Source organism: Idiotropiscis lumnitzeri, chromosome 18 (assembly GCF_059441095.1).
Source record: "Idiotropiscis lumnitzeri isolate Australia: NSW breed Sydney's pygmy pipehorse chromosome 18, RoL_Ilum_1.0, whole genome shotgun sequence".
Taxonomy (NCBI): Eukaryota; Metazoa; Chordata; class Actinopteri; order Syngnathiformes; family Syngnathidae; genus Idiotropiscis; species Idiotropiscis lumnitzeri.
This window is the reverse complement of record NC_142408.1, coordinates 7973302-7991127: the sequence shown is the minus strand read 5'-3', so window position 1 is coordinate 7991127 and position 17826 is coordinate 7973302. Positions and strand designations below refer to the sequence as shown.

The following is a 17826-nucleotide window of genomic DNA, read 5'->3' as shown; positions in this document are numbered from 1 at the left end:
AGAGTCTGAGAGTTTCTAGTAAGCTCTGTAACTAAAGCTGTATTTTGCATGGTTTGGGGAGTAAAAAGTGTCTCTATGTGTTTCTAATATAGATAATAACACAATACCTCACACTGATCAAAAGGATTATCCACTGAATGTTTTTATCGTGTGACCATTGAATTATCAAGCATTGCTCTAAAGTGATTTTTTTTTTTGTGGCTGCCATGACGTTATGACGGATAAAAGAATTCCTCATCCTAAAGATCAATAGAGTACTAACAGTGCTTTCAATGGCTGCCATGGTTACCCGAGCTCAAAGTGGGAACTTTTCACCTACCAAACTGAAAATGTCTGTGCTGAACCTCCATCAAAGCCTGGCATCCATGATATATTGGCTTGCTTCACCCCTGGTGAGATAGACAGGGATGTCGCTACATGGGGGCTGGTTCCTGTGATGCGTAGAACAGAGACTTCATGGAAATTTGATTGAAATAGCCCGTCTCACTGGAACTTGTTTACCATCTGGAGGCCTGGGCATTTGGCTTGAACGGTACTTTCATAGGCATGCACCCTCACGTAAAAAAGAAGTCATTATGTCGTATATAGTGGAACCACTAATAGTCTGTGAGGTTGTACAAGAAAAATAAATCTAACAAAACTTGGAGTGATAGTTTAAATCATCAAATAAATAACTGCATACATGTTTTACTTTTTCAGTGTATTTTGTGTTCATTTTGTGATACGTAAAAAATTTTTTTTTAAAAACTTGTTTTTCTGCATTCTGACGTTGACTGCGCACACACTGACACGTTCACTGTTGCACATTTTGGCCAACCACTTCACCATGAAACTCTATTATTGAGGTTGTAGTCTGCAGTGGTGCAGAACTGGATTCCGTAAAGTGGAAGGTAGCCTTTATCGTGAACACAATATGTAACATATCTAATACATATTGTTTTAAGGGCCTTCAATTTGCACTCACCCAAGACAAAGATTTGAGTGAAGGCTTTTACAAGGGCTACACGGTTCGAAAGACTGCATTCCCACATCCCGTGGTGGTCCTTTGCAAGGGGCCGCAGCAACAGCGAACCATTAGGCGTGGTGGAATAAGCTATGCGACGAGCCAGGTCAACCTTGAAAAAAAAAAAGAGTTTGACGAATGAAATGTAACATAATAACCCATAAATACTGTGTGTCATTGTTTAAAGAGGAAGACAACCCCAAAAATGTCGAAACAAGAATATCTTCTGTAACGCCGACGAGCCAAAACACGGCATTCTCATTAATATTGAGTTTGTGCAATATGACTAAAGTAGTAAAGTCCACCGGCTGGGTGGATTTGGCCGTTTTGCCATTTATTGTCAACTAACAATGACATGACCGTTGCTCAGGGCTCAGCTAACGACCAATCATAGCTCAGCTTCAAAAAGCAGGTGAGTTGTGATCGGTCGTTATCTGAGCCCTGAGCAACGGTGATGTCATTTTCAGTCGACAGGAATTGACAAAATAGACGTCTTTTGAGATGGCTGAAAGCAGGATGATTTTGCAACTTAAACTCATATCGCACAAACACAGTATTAATCAGTATGGTAAGTTTAGACAAGTGAAGTCACATTTTCTTCGGTTCATCGCCCCTAACCAAGAGCATTTGCTGAAAAAAAGGTGTGCTACAATTCAATCCGTGGTTTAATACTTTAAAACAAATCAGTCTTGCTTAAGCTATAATTATGGCTCAGAATTTGAATGGCCTGCTCAGAGCCGTGACATCAACACCTTGAACTGGAACAGAGATTGCGAGTCATTAGTGACTTCTAACCTCACAAATGGAGCAACATTTCTGCAGACTTCTTGAATCACTAAAAGTGGCAAAAAATGTCAGAATAAAGCAGATGGGACTGTGCCCTTCGATCTTGGAGAAGGTGGCATGCTTCCATGTGCTATGCGATAATCCACACCAGACAGTTCGGAAAATCTGAAATATATTCTTGCTTTTTTAACCTACAATGGCCGAAGGAGGGAAAAGTGTGGATTTCATTGCAGATATACTTGCAAGGCCATTTTCAAGACGGTCCTTTCAAGAGAAGCTCTCTCGTGAGCCGAGGTAGTCCAAAACTCAGTCGTGCGTAAGTGTGCGTCTGTATATTATTTCCCCAGCCGTGCTGTCATAAATGACGGTATTATAAGGGGGATTTATTCAAGTTGGACTTCACTGAAGGCCTACATGTGAAATGCACGGCCAGCCACTGATAAATTTGTGACATTAGAGATGAAATATATTAATATCACATCAGGTTTTTTTTTTGTATTCTCGAAAAATGACTAATTCTGCTAACTGGATAGCTAAAGAATCTTATTGTACAATGAGCAGCAGACGGGCTTGAGTCATGAGGTAATACGTGATTGCTATCATTCCAACTCATTTTCCTCACATATTAAATTATATTATGATCACGCCCTTACAATGGCTATAAAATCTGGTCCCCGTAGCGCGTGGTTAATTAGTGCGAGGCAGATTCTGGGCAAAGTGGAACATCGAGTTGCTTGTAATGTGCCGAGTTCTGTTATGGCAAATTGACTTTTTAATTCTTTGTATACAAATATTTGGGTCTCAAAGTGCCTCCCCACCCATCAAGTGTGAAATTAAACAACGTAGTCTTTTGGTTATCTGCCTGTTTCTGCAAATGTGTCTGCCCCACTGTTACATAACATTCTAATTTACATGATGACTGCTTCCATACCAAGCTTCTATTTGGGATTTTTTTTAGGACGCCCTGGAACTGTTTTGAAGGGGGGGAAAAAAACCCTGCTTTAAATAGTGTGTCCTCACTCTTCAGTTTCAATTTACCTTGGTCCAACTGGCTTTAACAGTGGCGTCGTCATTGCCTTGACACGGGATGAGCAAGGTTCTACCGACCTTCTGTTGGTACTGCTTCTCCGGAGTGATGCTGAACGACGGGGGGTCCTGCGAATTGTCCAAGCGATACATCTGAATCAAGGCACTCGCACCACTGCCAACAACCAATATGCAGACAGGATTAATGCTGCTTTAGACAAGATTATCTTAATAACCGTAGGATTAGCCGCACAATTAACTCCCTAATAGTGCAACTATTGTTGTGATTCCGAGCAGGCTTCCACGAAGCCCAGAGAGCACCCACGTCGAAGCGAAAAGGTCAATAAAATGTCATTTTTGATTCAGTGCGACAGATGCGATTTAGACTAATTACAGTAAAGTGGTCAACAAGAACGTTTTTTGTTCAAATAAAGGGAAACATTCGAGTGGTTATAAGGACACTTATTGAAACAATACAGCGTAGTCGGCCTTCATTTATTTAATCTCTCATTTTAAAACCACATTTACAGTATGAAATATTCATCAGCTTTTAATGATCACTCGTGGTCATGTTTTTGTCACAGCAACACAATAACCTAGTTGAAAATTCTTAAGGGAATTCCGTTTTTCGGTCAAACGGTATACAGCGCTAGGATCATGCTCATTCTTTATGGTGGCCTCAGTCAACTGTGTTACAATATCGCAATTCATCACCCGGGAAAGATCCGCTCACATTCCAGACATTACAAATCACTCGCGTGCACACGAACCTGCAGAATGACCCGGGTTGGTCCAGATTGTCCCATGCTGCCGTAGCCGTTTACAGGGGTGCAGGTATACACTCCCTCTGCGTCATCATTCACCGTGGCCATCAGCAAATTGCCTTCCGCTGACACCGTCCAACCTGGGTACTGTGTGAAACACACAAGTTGAAAAGAACCACCAATGAGCAGTGACTCCAACAGTTACTTTACCCTTGCCATCCTTTTCAGAACGTTAGTGCAATCAATATCCAAGCATTTGGCAAGCAAATGTTTCAATAGATTTTTTTAATGAAAGAATTGATATTACTTGGCTAAAACTAATCTGTGAGTAGGCGATGGCAATGGACTTCACTATTCATCAGAATTTAAAAAGGGTGCATTCAGAAATTGTCACATTATATATCTAATCTTCACAACTCGTACATTGGTTGAATGTACAAAAATCCCTCAATGTGAGCTTTATATTGTGACTTGAATTTGTTCATCATTGATGCCAATTCCTTCTTGCATTGTGGCTTTGCACAAAAGCCCAAAGTCTCAAGAGTTTAGTTTGTCACCATTTTTAGAAAAGCACTCCAATTAAATATAGGGAAGGCCTTCAATTGCACTTTGTCAGTGTCTCAGATTTTTTTGTTAACTTTTCATTGACGTCACTGTGCTATTACTGTATAACCATCTGAATGTTTCTTTGACAAGTGTGTTACTGTGACTCTGAACAATTGTGACGGCGGTGTTCGAAGTGAGATAATTAGCAACAGTGTTGCTCCACACGCCTCCGTTCCACACTGCAGGAAATATATCACATTTCGTTTGGCGTGTCATGTCCATTGACATGACTTTCTGTACAAACTATGAACCTGATTTACGAAAGGGTTGTGCGTGCAAAAGTGGTCGCCAACTTTATTGCATCGCACACCACTGTACTCTTTGACAATTGGTGCTCACCTCTCCCAGAGCAACTTTCCAGGTGTGCTCTCCCAGGATTTTTACGCAATATTACACAGGATGGGCTCAGAGAGCCTATTGCCGGATACTCAGAGTGAGTTAAAAATCAAACAAATTTAAAAAATGACTATAAATCAATTGCTGGCTTCCCCAAAATGATCAGTTCTAGATTTCTTTTCTGTAACTCAATATTATTTTTATCTTCCGCTAACACTTCCAATTCCATCACTTTAGACATCAATATGAGCTTGTGGTGCTCCCCCAAAAGGTCCATCATGAAAACCTTCAACACTTCCTAAAACACAAAACCATTTTTTATGTATGATGGGCTCCACTGCTTTAATACCTGTTGCCAACAGCTATTTGGAATCTTGGTAAATTCAGCCCCAAAATGGCTGACGTGCTTTGACTGCAATTGAGATGAACATGGATCTTTTGCTTATTCTTCTAGTGCATTTTGGAAAACAAGACAACGCACTTTTTGAAACCAAACCAAAGAAGAAAAATGAGGAGACGTAAAAGACAACAGGAACAAATTGCAGTAAAGCAGATGTCGTGGATCTGACCAAAACTGGGCAAGACTGACAAGTCAGGATGAAAACATATTCCCAGTCTTTACACTATGCTGCTGCTGCTCTGATTTACTCTCGTTTTGAGCTTCTGGTAGCTCCAGGCTAATCAGACCTTCTCTTCAAGGCAACACTGACGGCAAAATCATTGCACATATCACTATGAGATTTCAAAACGAGTGGCAATGCCATTTATCCACAGTCTGGGACCAAACTTCATCCATCCATCGAGATGACAGCAGTCGCCCCCGCACACTGTTTGAATTGGTGTTGAACTTCGGAGTAGAAAAAAAAAAAGAACTATCCTGACTAGTGCGGCGTTGCTGTTCCTGCTCTTGTGACCAACACATTGGTGGCTGACATGATGATGATGATGATGTCTCCCTTTGAGGAGCGGAATGTCATCCCACGGCAATGTGAGAGCAAGCATGAGGAGGATGTGCCAACTTGTTGTGGCTATTTACGGTTGTTGCACATTCTACTTGAGCTCCCGACAGATATATTGTAAGAAAAAAAAAATCCAATGTTACTTCTTGTTACTGATAAGCCTTCAATCGCCCATTTCCACTTTGGCTACCAAACGGGAGTATCCATACTTCTCATCTCACAAATGTACATTAGCCATAATTTAAAAGGAGAATGAACAGGCTTTAAGTAAGTTTCACGCTAAGGCAGCAAAAATCTTCAACACCCATTTCTGAAGTTTTTGATTTTATGATTAGAAATGATTTTGCTTTACAGACAACTGATACCTGCGAAGAATTTGGGTTAAAAAAAATTGTGACAAAAACGTGCATTTGATTACGCCACAAGAGTCCGAAACCGTGTTGAATCAGATCTGCTGTGTATAAATGTCTTCTTTCTTACCAAGGACAGGTCAAGTGGCTTTCCATCTTTAGTCCAATCCACACGGAGAAGAGGCGGCTGAGCTATTAAAGAGCAGTTAACCGTGCCGTCCATGCCCGTGGGAAGATAGGTTTCCGGAGGCATTGGAAGAGCCTGGGCTGCATCTGAGAGTAAGAAAGCATTGACATTCATGATTTTTTAATAACCACAATAGACAATTTCACCCAACATAGGAAGTCGCACATGCTGGCGAGACTGCACTGTGACCACTGATTAATTTGTACAAAAGATTGTTTAGTCAAGTGCTAGAGTAACTTCCCACTGGAGGCTTTTCACAGGTCTCAATGAAAATAAGATTTATTAAGTCAAACAGCATTTGAGAACGGCATAACTACGCAATTAAATATACATGTGTTTTTCTAAGACTTAACAAGGCTCGTTCGGAGGAAAAGACGATGAGAACGGAATAAAAGGGATAATACACGAGCTACAAGGTGGACTGTGACTCTCATATTCAAAGCAAGTTACTCCCGCATCATACATGACTTGTTAAGAAAAGTTAAATGTTCAGGTTGTTTTTTTATTTTTATTTATTTTTTTTTTTTTTAGCTTTCCGAATAACATTGCCTAGTTTATTTTTTTATTTGTATGCTAATTCCGTTACACCGTTATTTTAGCGCTTGTATCAAAATTGTTGGTGAAAATATTGGACCCATATCTTGTTGGATGTTGAGTTAATCATTCAACAATACTAAGTTGAAAATCCGTATGGATGGAAAAAAAAACAACCTTTTTTCCATGTTGTACGATAAACTAACTTACGCATGACTGTGAGGATGGCAGAGGCAGTGGGCGGTGTCAAGAGGCCATTAGTGGGTGCGCAGGTGTAGTTCCCAGAATCCTCTGGGGTGAGACTTGAGATGAGGAGTGTTCCATCAACCATGATCTTCACACGCGACTTCAGTGACCTTCAGAAACATACGTACTTCAATATACAGAGAACAGAATCACAATGAGAAGCAATGCAGCTTTGGAGTGCTCGACAATGCCCTCAATTCTGCGGGAGTTTTTTTTTTCTTCTTCTTCTTCTTATCGCACACGTCTCGACAAGGTGCACATGGATGTTAAGGAAAACTGATTGCAGTTTAAATGCCTTCCACCACTGTGGCCCGCAAAAGGCGCTAGCCTCATACACAGCAAAGGGATTTACCACATTTAATTATTTCATGTGTTCTACCTGTCTTGATGTGGATGTTAAATGGTGACTGAATGTTGCTGTTAGCTCCCCCCCCCCCTCCAACAACCAATGAATCAAATGACTAATGTGAAGCGGTTACCCCTCACTATGAAAACACAGAGATTTACCGCCAACTCAGTGGCTGTAAGCAGCTTTTTAGCCTCATTTCACAACAAAATGAATGTATGATTCAGTCTCGCTGCTCACATCAAAATGGTATCTCGCCGCAGACATCTGTTTCGGCAACGTAATCTCTGATAAACTCCCTGTGCACAAACCTCTCCAGCACAGCAACACAGGAACATATAAAGGCAGAAAAATTGGAACATTTACATAGGTATGCGGTTACATATTTACAAAAGTGCAGAAATAGGATTGGGTTAAAATGAGGCATTAATGAAGTACAAAAAAATAAACTGTTACGCATAAATCTCTCATTTCTGGTGACTGCAAGTATACAAGGCATCAAATTAGCGAAAATCTGTATAGCGTTGACACCTGTTGAAATCCATTGATTTTGATCAAACCTCAAAAATTCACTGGCTTACATTTCACAATAGTACACTGCATCATTTGAAAGGGAAAGTAACAGAAGGTCAAAGATTATACAACGCTGCCTTGAGATACGACATTCATTCAGCCAAACCTCTGCACACAACAAGCGGTAGCTTGACACATAGTCAACAATTCTTTAAAAAAAAAAAAAAAGGAGGCCTTGAGCTGTTAGCTGCTATTCCCACTTGAAGGTCACTGTCAAAGTAAATATAAAACAAAGAGACTTTTAAATTGTGTTTGAAATAACCACATTACGGAATGTTCGCTAGCTTAATGTTGAAACATAATTTTGCCTTGGGAAAGTTCGTTAGCTTAATGCTAAAACACAACTTTGCCGGAGAAAAGTTCGTTAGCTTAATGCTAAAACACAACTCTGCCGGAGAAAAGTTCGTTAGCTTAATGCTAAAACATAACTTTGGAGAAGGTGCCTCTTTCCTATAAAATCAGTGCTGCTGCTGCCAAAAAAAAAAAAAAAAAAAAACTCCTTCTGCTCATCTGCTTTCCCAGCCATTGCGTTGTCAAAAGTGGTAGGTGGATGGCGTGCTGGCAATCATGCATAACTCTAAGGGTCTTTTTTTCTGCCACTCCTATGGACTGCTGTAAAAAGCTGTGATACATGTAACTTTGTCCTCTATGATTTTAAGCCAATTTTATTGAATGTTTTTGATGTGACATGAGCCAAACACATTTTGGGCCTATTTTGTGTTGCACGAGAGCGTTTGGTGGGAGTGCCTACTTGTCACAGTCATTGTGAGTGTGCACACTTATCCAAAACAAGCTGACACGCACACAATGGATATGTTGAAACACACAAACACACACACCCAGCAGAAAGAAAAAAACTAAATTATAAATTGCTGGTTACATGACTACAATTACTGCCTAACCAGTTGGGTGAAAAAGAGTCTATTTTAAATATGGACAAAATATCTGCATATGCTTGTGTTGTTTTTTTTTTTTGTTTGTTTGTTTTTTACACAATATACATCACGGGTTCTTAAATTTTGAGTTAGCTTGAGTGATGGATAATTTTTTTCCCCTAGAGTTTGTTTTGGGTGCTTTGACCTTTCAATACAAAGAAATATGGGTTGAGTTATTTTGGACTATTCCATTCAGTGATTTTGATAATCTGAGTACCTCATTTGATTTGTTCCCGAAGGAAATAAATCTATTTTGTTTTCAAATACATCCTACTTCCACACTTCCCTGCAATTGAGTCCTCTACGCTGCATAACCGTGACACACATACTGTGATTTTCTTTTTTTTCCCGGTCGAATGCAAAAAGTGCTATTGCATAATTATTTTTATTCAAGGACATCACAAAACCGCAGAACAGCAAAGCAACATTAATTGCAAGAACCCATTTTGTGCATTAGTTGACATAAATCAATTTGTTAAAATTGTAATATTCCTCAGGTACTATCCTACATGCCAATCCAAAACCATGTGTAATTAATGCACATTAAAATGCATTGGTTGAGGGGATGTAGTGAGTAAACCCTGGAATAAATTGTCAAAAAAAAAAAAAAAACTCCAATATGGATTCTCCATGAATAAAAAAGAAGCCCAAGAAAATAATTTATATAGTTGTTAATATCATGTAAATTTTGTAAAAGTGTGACATGGTGTTATGAAGGAGTGGATCAGGTCACGCAAGCCTAAAGGCCCAGGTCTGAAATGTGCCCGCCAGCCACCGCCAGTTTTCATAATTTCCACTTATCATTGGGAGAAAAATGTCCTAATCGCTGAAATATTACAGCTATACATTCTAATCTTGGACACACACTGGAAGATTAAAGCATCTTGCCATCTCTTACTTGATTACAGCAAAGAGTTTCCTGGTCTCAACAAGGCAATTTAGTTTGCAATTGCACCATCAATTGGCTGTGGGCTATTTTTCTACATCCAAATTTATCAAAGCGCTTGACATTTACTTCAATTTATGCAGTTCAGTCCCTTAATGCTTTACTTGTTGCTAGACTGTGGCAACTAAAGCATGAAAGACTCTTTTGCCGCATATGTGTGTACATGCGCACACGACACTAGCATGAAAGGGAATATCACGACGATGCGTTGAATGATGAACTTTCTTGCTGAGTGTGCCCAGTGGTTTGCCAGAGTTACTGGCCACTCTGCATTTTTACCAGCCATAATTTTGTGGTTGCATTAAAGGGGGTTGGTTCTGCTGCCGTTTGAGGCATGTCACATGACCCGAGCAAGTCCATTTATCTCATCAACTTGACCATCACTAATAAATAAAATAATAAAAAAAATTAAAAAAAAACAAATAAAGGCTAATCGTATCAATTTGCATTTGGTTGACAGGAAGTTTATTTTAGTTTGCGGATAATAATTAAATAACTAAAACTAAAATTGAAAATAAATTTTCGTGAATGACCCAAAAACAAAAATGATTTAAAAAAAAATGTAAATTAACCGAAACTACATTTTATGTACTTAAAAGTAAAACTATAATTCCTGCAAAAGTGTCTTTCACTTTTGTCTTTTGGCAATTAATTTAATACACAAGCCATTGGAGTTGACATTGCGACATTACTGCACGGCGGTCAAAGTTGTAGTCCTCTTAATGTTTTGCACACGGAAACCGTGTCATCATGCAGCAGCCAGAAGATAACGTCGCTCCAAGGAGACAAGTTTGCGTTTACCTTTTGGCATTCAACTCAAAATTGAAATGCAATTCTAGAGAAAAAGTGATTTTTTTTTTTTTTTTTTTATGTTTCATACATGGGAAAAAAATAGCACGCTGCACAACTTGGCTCCACACTTCTCAAGAAGAATTCAAGCCACAAATCCAATTTAGAAGTTGGCAACCGGGCAAACAAAGCATTCTGGCTTTAGTTAGTTAGCGTGCATACATGCGTCTTATTTTAGAAGCGGAATGATGCACTGCACTTATTGTTATTCAAAGTCTGTGGACTTTTGCGCTGTACCCCGCATTATCAAAATAGCCTAAATGTTAATTAAACCTAATTAAAAAAAAACAACTAAAAACTAACTATAATTAAAATTTCCAAATTGAGGAAGCTTGCACGGATTTGATTTCAGGGCGTAGCTATTCCGCACATCTTTTTTATTTATTTATTTTTTTTTTATTTCACCAACCAATCCGCCGACAATGTGTGCTGAACCATGCATGGAGAGTAATCCATACGGCTCATGGATTAAAGATGATCCATTGCACCTGCAAAGCGGCGAGTGGGAGCGTTGCGGTCACCCGCCGCAGCTGAAATTCAGCCACATTTGGTAGGCAGGTGGGTGCTGATTTCAAGCCCTGCATAGAATTTAGAATGTATTATGCATTTCCCAAAAGGTCTAATTTTGTTGCGAAGTGCTTTCAATTCTAGCAAATATTTTGAAAATCAATTAATATATTGATTATTTTATCAATGAATCAGATGAAAGAAAGAAATATGTTTGAATTTCCATGTCTTTATGCAAAATCATACAGAAAAGGATTAGAGCCAGTGAAGAAGGAAAAAAGGCTTCTGACTTTATTGTCAGAATTCTCATTTTAAAGTCCTTTAAAGAATAGAGTGAGAATTCGGACTTTAAAGGAGGAATTCTGAGAATAAAGTCACAATCTTGCCAAAGTTTAATTTTCATTTCTTCACTGGCCCTAATCCTCTTGCATAAAATCGGGCCATCGTTTCAATTTTAAATTATTTAGGATTCTGCTAGTCGTTTGGTCCGTAACGTGACAAAATGGGCAAAAATGTGGCTCATTGTTTTCCAAAGTAGACGCAATTGTTTTATTTTCCACTTTCACAGTGGACGGCAGAAGTCGGAGATTTACTGTTGCGAAGCTGAAAGTCCAAGCAGCTAAACAATCTATTGATTATCGGAAATCTAATAATCGTCGATTAATCGTGGCACCGCACCGTCTGTTATTTTGTATTTTTGCAAAGATGTCTGTTTAATACTACTTAATACGAACAATAATACAGAAAAAAAAAATTTAAGCCTCAATTTTAATCATGAAATGTGGTTTTCAAACTTACTCCAGGTGGTAAACATTTTCTCCTCCTTTCAGCCACACGTACGTCATGTTTGAAGGGTGAGCCACAGCCTGACAGCGAAGAAGTGCATCGTGGGATGCATTGAGAGAGGTGCTTTTGGGAGCGACAATGATGACCGGAGGGCCTGGAGAAAGATAAAGACAACACACACTGTGCACTTAAGACATTTGTCACATTTGTAAGAAAGTTCCCTTTCAAAGCGAGTCATGCATTACATCCATTTGTGGCTTCACTGCTCCTTAATGATGCTGATAAATTGCACTTATTATCAGCATAAGGAATATTAAGAAGCTAAAGTGGGATTAAAGCTCCAACTTGTACCCTTGAATATTTCATATAAATGCTAAGCGATGCTACTGCCAAAAAGAAACACGAATGAAATCAATGAATTGAGGACTACAATACAAAAAATGTCAGAAAGCAACTTTGAACAATAGAGGAAGGTGTTGCGCAATGGCACTGTTTAAACGAGATAAAGGGAATGGAATAAATTTGAATATGAGATCGTATTTAATGCTCCACAAAGGGGAAATGAATAGCTAGCAACAACAACACACAAAAGAAAACAAGTGAAGATAAACATAGAATGCAGTAGAATATCCAATAGTCTCGTAAACTGTATTACCAGTAGTTGAATGTGTCATATTAAACACATTTATGTTTCATGTTTAGTTTTTTTCCCAATTGGCCATTTGGCGAATTTGGCTCAGCAGTTTGGGCCATACATATTTTTATACTTTACCAAATTTAATCTGGCCCACGGGCCAAATGTTTGACATCTCTGCTCTAACGCATATATTGCATTGAGCCAACAAAGGAAAATACTTTTTCGGGAAGCCAATTCCCCTCTAATATCAAATAACTTTGATTGTACCTCCTGTAATATTCCGCTTCCTCCTTTTCTTTTTTTTCTTCAGATGGTGAATTTGGGATTTTTGTTGACTGTGAACAGTAATCTTTGGAATTTTTCAAAAATTAATCAAATAAAACTGATGAAATCCTTCAAAACGTCACAATAACATTTTTTGAGATGTACCCATAATCCCGATGCAAAAACCAGTAAGCCATTAGCAGGAAAAAAAACAAAAAAAAAACACTTCCGGCTTGTTATGTCTTCTGCAATGTTGATGTTAAACCTCGAAACTCGATCAGGTGTGTTATTTGCAAAGCCTCTATATGTGGCCCGCCGTTTAGCTAATATTTAAATACGCACTTAAAGACTGAAGCAGTCATCGCTCATCAGTTTTATATGACGCAATGCTTGATGGATGGATGGTTTGGGGTTTACAAAAGGCTTTTTGATGTTCCCATCAGCTCATCAGGCAAACCTACTGTAATCCATTCATGTGGCCGCGCTCCTAAATCAAGCATCATAAGCACAGATAATATGACTTCGCCTGCGTTTGTGGGAGCATTTGAGCGGTTACATTTGGCTAACGTCTTCCACTCTAATAGCAATTTGAAATATCAACAGCTGGTCCAGAAATGAAATGTATATACCACAACGCAGACTCAATTCAGCAGATAGTAGCTGTCGAACAAGATATGCTAATTAGCAGTGGAGACGGGGAGGGATTTAGAATTGCCACTTCAGCCTATTTTGTTGGTCCGACAGCTAATGCTTATTTTGGCTCTCAATTACTTCTTCACACAGTCACATGTATTCTTCCGTGAGGGTTTGCACGCTTCAGTCTCTCTCTCTCTCTCTCTCTCTCTCTCTCTCTCTCTCGCTTCCCCTCTCCCTCCCTCCTGGATAGCGTAAGACGGCACCAAAGCAATACATCTTCATGAAACAGCAAATAAATTATTTTTTTCAGCAAATAACGGAAGCTATGTTCTCCCCACGAAAATGTGACTATGAGGAGTCTGGAATATGTGACTGAACAGTGAATATTTTTTTAGGGCTGGGGATTACTGACAAATTTCAAATACCGTATTATCACATTCCTTCACCTGGAATAACAATACTGTCATATTGCATCGATCATTAACTCTGCTTGTTCAAATGCCCAATATGATGGGACATTTTCATTGGCTGTTGTAGTGTTGACAATGCAGGGCAATGGAAATACATTTCTTTTGACAGCTGCAAGCGTAACAGCTCTACTACATGACACTATTTATGTTGTCCCACCTTGTATGCATGCAGGCCTTGTGCCAATCCTATTTCGGCATGTGTACAGTACATTCTGAATGTTCAGTGTATGTATGGAATTGGATTTCCTCTGCAGGGAGGCTAAAGGAAGTTTGAATTTTCATATTTTATGCAGTGAGTAGAGTGTCAGTCTAATCCAATTAGACACAGTTGCATATCAAAATGCAATACACTGTTAAATTTTCCGGTGCAAATCTTCTCGGAGGAACTGTGTTATGTGCAAATCTGAAACTTTAGTTTGGTGGCAAGTCAACATTGAGGAAAGCATCTTGAGCGGCTGCAAAAAGAGGCAGCACTTGAAGCACAGAGCTTGATGAGCCAAATGTTCTGGACATGGTGGCAGTAGCAGTTGGAGGAAGAATCATTTTTCATTTCCACGTAAGCCTAAAATTCAGCCTCCTCCTCTCTTTTGCGAAATGCATGGCATTTAGGTTTTCCTCTCGCACATCATCCTTCCGCCAATCTGCTCACTGTCTCTTTTTTGGAAATGTCTCCACATAATTTAACTTGGGCCTTCCCGCAAATGAAATAATTTCCCATCCAACCTGGTCACTCTCTAACGTTGGTTAATGAATCGATGATGTAGCAATCCAGCGATCATTGTCAGACAGTCAAGCAGACAGAAACCTTAAAATTATTTGAATTAAAGAGAGATGTCATAAATAGAAACTTACTCTATTTAAGATGAATTTTATTGTTTTTTTTAATTAACTAAAACAAACAAATTTTTGATCAATGTTTTTTAAGTTGACTGATTTAGCTGTAAATAATCTAAAAAAAATCACGTGCATTTGTTAACTTGCTACTTATTAAATGTGTTTAATTTTTTCTATGGTTGTCAGCAATAACTGAAAAATATAACTGAAAAAACTTTTCTTTTGGAGCCGCTGATGATAGCTCGTCTACTATCGAGTGCTAATGATAATCGTGTTCATCTCGAGAGTCCTTCGCTCCTCTATGATGATGCAAGAGAGGGAAACCAAAAATTGCATTGGCTCACAGCCACTCAAGTACAGACATGAGGCATCCCCAAAGGAAGTGGCGCGCAAACATCAAGACAGACAGGCAGAGTGACAGACAGGCTCTTACCGACCTTTTATTTTTACTTTTGTCTCGAGAGTCGCGTTTCCTTCCGAGTTGGAAGCGTGACAGCTATACTGTCCTGCTGACTGCGCGCTCAATGCTGTCAGTGATAAGGCTTCCTCCTGCACAACATAACATGACAGATACATGCAGGCGGAACATACAAGCGGATAAGCGAATGGCTCGAAACATTCAAGTTCAAATGCAGAGGAAATCCACATGGTTAAAAATTCATTCTTTCGTTTACTCATCTCTCTATTATTTATTGCAGCCCGTTTAAGCACCAATATGAGTTTTAGTTTTGAGACAATTCCCGAGTCATTGATCATCGAATTCATCCAAACGATACCTGATCATTCCCTGTTTGAATCACAGTGCCGTCCTTCAGCCAGGTGATGGTTGGATGAGGGTTGCCGACGGCAGCGCAGACAAGAGAGAGGTGACCTCCAACCACACCCTCCAGGACAGGAGGTGGCGTTTTGATGAAGGTAGGGGCCGCTGGAGAGCAAACAATAAAGTACCTTAAGTTTGAAAAAAAATAAATACAATAAAAAAATGTTTTTTAATAAAAATAAATATATATATATATATATATATATATATATATATATATATATATATATATTAGTGCTGTTTTTATTTCATCAATTGATCTAAAAAAAAAAAAAATTGCGATTAATCCGATTAATCGCACGACCGATGGAGACATGTCCCAAAGGTTTTCTTGATTCTACCCAAAATCACTTCACATGTTCTTACATGAACAGCAAACCGTGCTTTTAAGCATTCCATGTTTTCTTTTGTGCCACTTAGTCTCTTGATATCCTTTTAGCGGCACCAGACATTAAAATGAACAAGGATTTTTTTAAATTTGAACATTTCCTACCTTCTCCTTGAAAATGTCATCTTTCTCTGACATTTTCCTAAATTGCAAGTTTCAATTATCTGCAGTCAAGACCTATCCGGGCCCTTATTAGACAGTTTACTTTCACAAGAGATTATTCTATGAACCAACGGCTTCCATTGTGTCAGGGCGATCGCAATCTTGCTTCGCATGAAGTGCAGACCGGATCTGATGGGCATGTCATCACTCTCATCACTTACCTGTCGCTTACGCACGACACATGGATTAAGCAACCCCCCCCTTCGTTTCTAATTTTTTTATTTATTTTCTTTTCACTTCTGGAATGTTTTTGATACACACGTTTATGGCGGGTTTCCTAAAACCAAAAATATTAAGAAAATTATAGTAGCATGTCCGTTACAATGTATGGATTTATTTTACATCAGAAAACCAACCAAAAATGTATGCCAAAATATTATGAATTGATTCACATCATAGTAATACCCTTCTGTGTAACTGAATTGTGTTCTATGAGATTCTAGATACTAGTTCCGCTTGTGACAACAAGTGGCATGAGGATGTGTGAACACCACCACTGCTACGGAAAAAAAAAACAACCATCTCACCAATGACAGAAAGCAAAATCCAGGTGCCGTTTCGAAGCTCCTCCGTGGGTTTATCTAATAAAAGGATCCGACACTCATATAGGCCCTGATCATCCAGCTGCAGAGCCTCCAGCTTGAGCGTGCTGACATCCAACAAAGACGCCCGCCCTGCAGAGACATGATTGCAGGTAAACCGCAGACAACAACAAGAAGCATCTATGTTGTTGGATCTCGAAGGTTAGTGATTTGTCCAACTGGCAATCTAATCAGTGTTTTGAAACATTGCCTGTGTCTCATACATGGACACACACACGCACACACACACAAGAAATCTGATCTCACGGTTACCGGGTGATGGCTCCCTTGACAGGTTGTTCAAAGTGTCAAGGTCTATTTATTTATTTTTTTTGCTAAGTTTGTCTAATGTCACAGTGCAGTGGTGTAGAAAGCAAGCCATCAAGGCCACAACGTCCTCGCTGAACCATTTCTATCCAGGCACAAAGCTGTGTGGAGGTCACTAAGATATCAGTGTGTGATACACAACAAAAGGTTCAAAGTTCTTTGGACTGTGCAGAAAGCGTTGGTCCTGACAGTCAAGAGAAAAGCAGGAGTTAAAGGTCGGTATGGTAGTGGCGATAACACACCCTATTTACTTTTCCAGGCTGCCTAAGGGGACTAAATCCACGGGGGAATAGAAGGGAGGGTGGAGTTAATATCGGGTAAAAAAAAACAACAAAAAAAACGCTGTCATCACAGACGGTAATTCAAAATGCAACCTTTGAACCATGGCGGTTGGCTAACTTCTCATGTTTACTAGCTCAGTGGGAGAAATAGGTCACCATAGCGCCGCAGTGGAAAGGTTGGGCTGGGCCAACAAATGTGACTGGGAGGCGTGTGATAAAAAAGTAGAGCAAGTATTGCACTGAACGACTCAACGTAACCTCCAGTCAAGCCACCATTTGAAAAATGCATCATTGGGACCCGTTTCAATTTGAGGTCAATGGAGTGTGTAGTTAGGAGCTGAACAAAGAAACACGTCCATGTAATTCATTATGGTAACTTTTTAACTTGGAATTATTTTATGTTGCTTTGGTAACAGCAGAAGAATATCACCTCAAAAAATATTTCTGAATTGGAGGATACACATGACATTGACCAAAGCATCTCTGGCAATGTGATCAATTATAATATTGATGGACCAGCTGCTAGCACAACCATGCCCATTTTAAAAAGAATTTTGTAAATGTACTGTATATCTGCTATAGAGAATTACATAATTTCTCTAAAAGGCTGCTTCCACATGCATTGCAACCATTGTTTTTGGAAAAGAAGAAAAACATCTTTTTATAACACACATTGGGAATTTTCAA

At 39.2% G+C, this 17826-nt stretch overlaps 1 protein-coding gene across 5 annotated transcripts in view; it reads right to left on the bottom strand.

Annotated features, from left to right (window-relative positions):
* igsf9a (immunoglobulin superfamily, member 9a) overlaps positions 1 to 17826 on the bottom strand; it is a 41046-nt gene that overhangs the window by 11133 nt on the left and 12087 nt on the right. The window contains exons 4-13 of one of the 5 annotated variants that reach the window (XM_088282140.1): positions 16478 to 16624; positions 15357 to 15505; positions 15018 to 15129; positions 11752 to 11893; positions 6762 to 6907; positions 5961 to 6103; positions 3586 to 3726; positions 2828 to 2944; positions 965 to 1115; positions 320 to 452 (exon numbers count right to left, since the gene is read on the bottom strand). In XM_088282140.1, coding sequence (XP_088138266.1) covers positions 320 to 452; positions 965 to 1115; positions 2828 to 2944; positions 3586 to 3726; positions 5961 to 6103; positions 6762 to 6907; positions 11752 to 11893; positions 15018 to 15129; positions 15357 to 15505; positions 16478 to 16624 — 1381 coding nt within the window. Of the gene's footprint in view, positions 1 to 319; positions 453 to 964; positions 1116 to 2827; positions 2945 to 3585; positions 3727 to 5960; positions 6104 to 6761; positions 6908 to 7383; positions 7667 to 11751; positions 11894 to 15017; positions 15130 to 15356; positions 15506 to 16477; positions 16625 to 17826 lie in introns of those variants that run through there. The other 4 variants (XM_088282141.1, XM_088282142.1, XM_088282143.1 and 1 more) reach the window with 4 other exon arrangements.